The 5,000-nt window shown below is 40.1% G+C and overlaps 1 protein-coding gene across 1 annotated transcript in view; it reads right to left on the bottom strand.

Moving 5' to 3' along the window:
• Positions 1–5,000, bottom strand: part of LOC138003817 (phosphatidate phosphatase LPIN3-like) — a 35,189-nt gene that overhangs the window by 5,221 nt on the left and 24,968 nt on the right. Inside the window, exons 14-19 of the mRNA XM_068850068.1 lie at positions 4,880–4,921; positions 3,794–3,856; positions 3,404–3,631; positions 2,628–2,690; positions 2,418–2,503; positions 1,116–1,176 (exon numbers count right to left, since the gene is read on the bottom strand). Of these exons, the coding sequence (XP_068706169.1) occupies positions 1,116–1,176; positions 2,418–2,503; positions 2,628–2,690; positions 3,404–3,631; positions 3,794–3,856; positions 4,880–4,921 (543 nt within the window). The remainder of the gene's footprint in view (positions 1–1,115; positions 1,177–2,417; positions 2,504–2,627; positions 2,691–3,403; positions 3,632–3,793; positions 3,857–4,879; positions 4,922–5,000) is intronic.

Below are 5,000 nucleotides of genomic sequence, written 5' to 3'. Positions count from 1 at the left end.
GAAGCCACGCACACAGAAACACCTTCAAATTTAAAAACATCCTAGCTCAAAATTATACTATAGATCATTTGTCAGTCACAAGAACTCTTTAGACTTTGTATAAGGGAGTAAGCAATTTGCTTTATCTAATTTTTTTGAATCATCCTTTTCCTAAGTAGTTCTCTATTTTTTTAGGGCTGCAAAGTAAACTACTGGGCCCGGTTGTTCGATGGCCGATTAACTTAATCCAGGGTTAGTGTAAACGTTTGTTTCATGTTTTCAACTCTTTGGTGAAAGTTTCTTTTGCTTATTTTTGTTTTTCAAGATCGACATCTACTAATGTAAATTTTATCCGAATATCAGCGTCGAAGAGCATTTGGGAGTACAGAAATAAACTCCTTGGTTAATTTTAATCTGTTATTAGCGTCAATCGGATTTTGAACAACTGAGCCCTGGGTTACCAAGGTGCTATTATCGTCATCATCATTGTCATCGTCATGATAAGTATCATTATCTTATCATTTATTGACCAACGTGATATTGTTACAGACACAAGCCAAGCTTGCGACACGGAGCCCACAGCTCCAGTATCTCTCCTTGGAGTCATCGTATTCTCAAATTGTCTACATTTGGACACCTTTTCACACACGCTTTGCGTCTCTTAGCTAATCAATGCTCAATGTCTCCAGTTACGTCACAGATGCATAGATTAAATAATAAATAACAACGAGGACATGAATCTGAGAAAACGATCACTCCAATAGTGGTAACAGTTGTTCGCTTTAAGTAATAAGCTCCTGACACAAGAACAACTGAACAGAAATAACAAAGATGAGAATGAAGAAGATCACAGTTTTAAACACTAAGCAACTTCCTTGGTATGTGTGCAATGATCATTTGTTGACCAACAGTCAACTCCTACAGTGCTCTGTGAAAATATTTGCTATAAAAGACCGCTGAAAAACACATTAACAGTCAAATTTATCGCCATAGGAGACTGTTTAACAGGGCCAATTTCAATTTTGCTCCAATTCTTGTCAGCCTTGATGCATGATTTGAGAATTCTGACGATAATCCCAAGCATAAAGCAGAGTTTTCCAAATACGGAGCATCAACCCTTGACTTGGAATACATACCACTCCCGATTGTGCCCAGGCCTGTCCAACAGCAGGTAGGATCTGACCCAAAACATCCGACCTAAAAAAGATTTCCATAAGTCAATGTACTGTCGTTAAACAGGCAGCGCGGCCGAGTGGTCTGTGTTCCTGATCAACTCTTGATATCAGCTGTAATGGTTATGGGTACTTCTCACTGATCTACAAAAAATCGGATCGAGCATCTGTTGCTTAAAGTGAAGCTCGGCAAACATCAAAAGCGGCAAACAAAGATGCCAAGATTTAGGTTGGAAAGTCCACGACCGTGCACAATCTTTTGTTTTGCGCTCATACACCATGCATGAATTACGGAACCAACACCTTTCTATTGGTTAGTTCCTCAGTAGGGAGTAAACAACTATTGTGTTTTCTGCACGGTCAAGGCCAAAAATGAGAACAAAAACCTACAACAAAGAAAATTGTCGCGTTTCATAACCATTCCCCTCTATTAACTATGGTAGCAGGCATCTTTGGGACTGAATTTGTTGCATGCGGATTTCAGTAAGCGTCACAACTGTCCCCTTACTCTTCTGACCAACTTCAACATCACTCGTGGATAGACCAGTTTCAGCACTTGGACTCCTTCAATTTGACTACTGTTTGTTTTGTTTAGCTGTTATGTGGTCTCATCGATTAGTAGTCCATTCAGAAGCCGACAACATTGCTGAAGGAAAGGTCACACCACAACACCGGGAACTACATGCCCTACTCTTTTCGACTAGTGTGTGGGATCTTTAACGTCCCACAGGTTTTTTATGAACATTGAAGGTTTGTGAGACGGGGCCTACGCTTTATAGTCCTTATCCGAGAAGACTTGAAAGTCTAACCATTTGCGGGTGTAATTACAAAGGCAGCACTTTCTCCTCAGTTATTTAAAGACCCCGAGTGTTGGTCCGGCCGCAGTCGAACTCACGACCTCCCGCATGGCAGCCCGATGTTCAACCAACTGCAAATGCACTTCGTGTTGGGTGTCAAGGGACACTTCGTGTTGGATGTCAAAATTGAGTGTGCATCTAATTTGGTATATTTCTGGCTCTAGTTGTTGAAACGATGGATAGCGCTATCCGCCGGATAAATCACTATCCAGCGGATAAGTCATAGCGAAAACGATTGCGCTATCCAATGGATAGTGATTTATCCAGCGGATAGCGATATCCATCGTTTCAACAACCGGGGCCTCGACAAAAGTGACCTCAAGCTTAACTGGGTAAAATAATTTGTGATAGAGGGGGAATGAGCTGAGGCGATATAAAGGGAAGTTCTATGAATTGACTTCACGCTTACTTGGTTATGGTGCCATCAATATCTGAAATGACGATTTTATCATCGTAGTTCCACATGTAAATTGTTGCGGTGCACATCGCTGTACCCTAAAGCAACAACAATAAATAGTGATCCACAGCATTTTATAAATTCCATAAAAAGCATTTATGCGATTGCACAGCTCTTTTATTCCTCATCAACAAGAACTCCAGACCCAGTGCTTCAACTGACCTGGTACTTTGTCGTTACAGAAAATGTTATGCTATTGGCTCCATCTTTTAAGTTTAGGCTTTTCTGTGGAAGAAACATATCAGACATGATTGACCTTAAACGCACCCCCTCACCCCTCCCCCACCAAAAAAATATTATTTTGAAACATGAATATTCCTTTTATGCTAACAAATATAAGTAGAGGAAAAGAGGTTAAACAGACAAAACCACCAACGGCTCCCTTGGTTCAGGGCATTGGACTAACATGAGGGAGGTCATGGGTTTGGTCTCAGCAAAAACAACACTCAGGGCCTTCAAACAAATAAGGAGAGCGTCCTGCGTTTGAAAGATCGGCTGCAAATGGTTAGGTCTACTCTTCTCAGAAAAGAGCCACAAAAACTATCAATCATAGACCCAGCTTCACTACCCTTTGGTTTTTAACTCTGAGGGACATTCGAGAACCAACAAACTTCATTAAGGGTGGTAATAACAAGTGTTATTGAAACCCAAAGGAAAATTGGTGGTAACCACGCATTTTCCAAATTTTGTAAAAAGCTGTCAAGTACAAAGCAATATGTGGTGATCTTTCCCAAATTGAAGCTTAATTAACTCTGAAAGTGCATGGTTACCCCCAGTTTTCTTCTTAGATACCAAGAGCACTTGCTGAGTTCTGCTTTCTCTGCATAGTTTTCAACCACGCAAAAATATCCCTGTATTAGTAATAAGCACCACCTATAGAAAACCCAAGTATCTTGAGATGCACAATAACAATAGTAGGGACTGCCCATAAGACTTACAATTTGGCCAGATGATAGACGAGTAACCTTCCTGTAGTTCCTCTTTGGAATATCAGATTCATTGCCGCTGTTGTATTCAGATATCTTCCTTTGTCTTTCACTCTTTTGGTTTTCAGTTTTACCATCTTCCTCTGTCTCCTGTACGTTGGCCTGTTTTCTTGAGTTACTGCTGTTTATTCTAAGACGTGGCCTGTCTTTTTTAAGGTCTTCATTTTCTTCATCAGAACTCTGAAATGATTGAAGCAAGGGGGAAAAAATGAGAGAGTCTGACTGAGCTGACACCTTCACCGGACCCTTTCCACCAAGTGACATTGCCAACGTAAACATAAATTACCAAAGTTTCTTGGTTATAAATAATTTCTAACAGCAAGTTTACAAAAACAGTGTTACCTTTTCTTCATTTGCTCTCCAGGAAAACCAGTAATACATGTTTCTGTAACTTCTCCTCTTCTCCTAGAATAAGTAAGGGGGTTGAATCACATAATATGGGTATAGTTACAATTAATACTTCCCTGTGGTGCTTCCTATCGTGTTGTAAAAGGTGGTTCTAATTTTGTGTATGCCAGTGGAATTCTTGACCTTTTCATTCCCATGGTCAAAACGTTAATTCCCCTAACTAGTACCATGGATTTCTTTGTTGGGTAGTCATGAGAATTTGGTGTTATGTCAAGATCACACCTCTTATAAAGCTGATAATATTCTTCATTCTCAATACCTGCCTGACTGACATGGGCATCGAAACTGTGAGGAGAATTTACGTGTCATTCAATCCAGGGAGTCAAAGGGTTTAGTGTATGCAATTGACATAAAAGCCTCTTGGAAGTAATTTTCAGTGCAAGCTATAGACTGAGTTAACTATTGGAGTGTAATGTGAAGTGCTTGTTTTCTACCCATATAGACCACATGAGCGTTAGCCCTACTAATGGAAATGGCCCACACAAGGACAGAGAAAAACTCTGACCAGGGTGGGAATTGAACCCACGAATTTCAGGTTAGATCACTCCTGCTAACCAACAGAGAGACTACAGACACTATAGAGTGTTTTCACGGAAGTCGTTTAACTAATCCTCCGGGAATTCTGGCCTTAATTTGTCCCACCGGGACGAAGAGGACTAACTAACTAATCATGCAAACATTTTCTTTTGTTTGGTTGCTGATCACATGACTGAAAACACTGCTCTATTATACTGCTTAGTTTTTACAACTGTGGGTGACAATTCAAATGAAAATAACTGACAAGTACTCTCTGAATGTCCTTTTCATTATTACACTTCAGTTCAGTACATTCAACCTTGTGACATTTGGGTGAAACCTAATGGGATTAAATGAGAAATGAGTGGGGCCTTGCAGTGCAGTCCCTTTTTTGGCAAACTGCTATAAAGCATACCGGCAGTTGATAAAGCCACCAGTCTGCAGAAGAGGTTGGAGTCTTTCTTAAAAGTGTTTCTTAAAATATTACACAATACACGTACTTACCTTCTTTGGCATGTGCTGTTTGATCAGTGATTGACAAGTTTCCTGTCCAAAAAATAGAAATACTAAGGATATTTTGCTTTCTTTCATGTCCTTTTGGGACTTACATTGGGAACCTAACTTT

This window comes from Montipora foliosa, chromosome 5, assembly GCF_036669935.1.
Source record: "Montipora foliosa isolate CH-2021 chromosome 5, ASM3666993v2, whole genome shotgun sequence".
Classification (NCBI taxonomy): domain Eukaryota; kingdom Metazoa; phylum Cnidaria; class Anthozoa; order Scleractinia; family Acroporidae; genus Montipora; species Montipora foliosa.
This window is presented reverse-complemented; position numbering and strand designations above follow the sequence as displayed.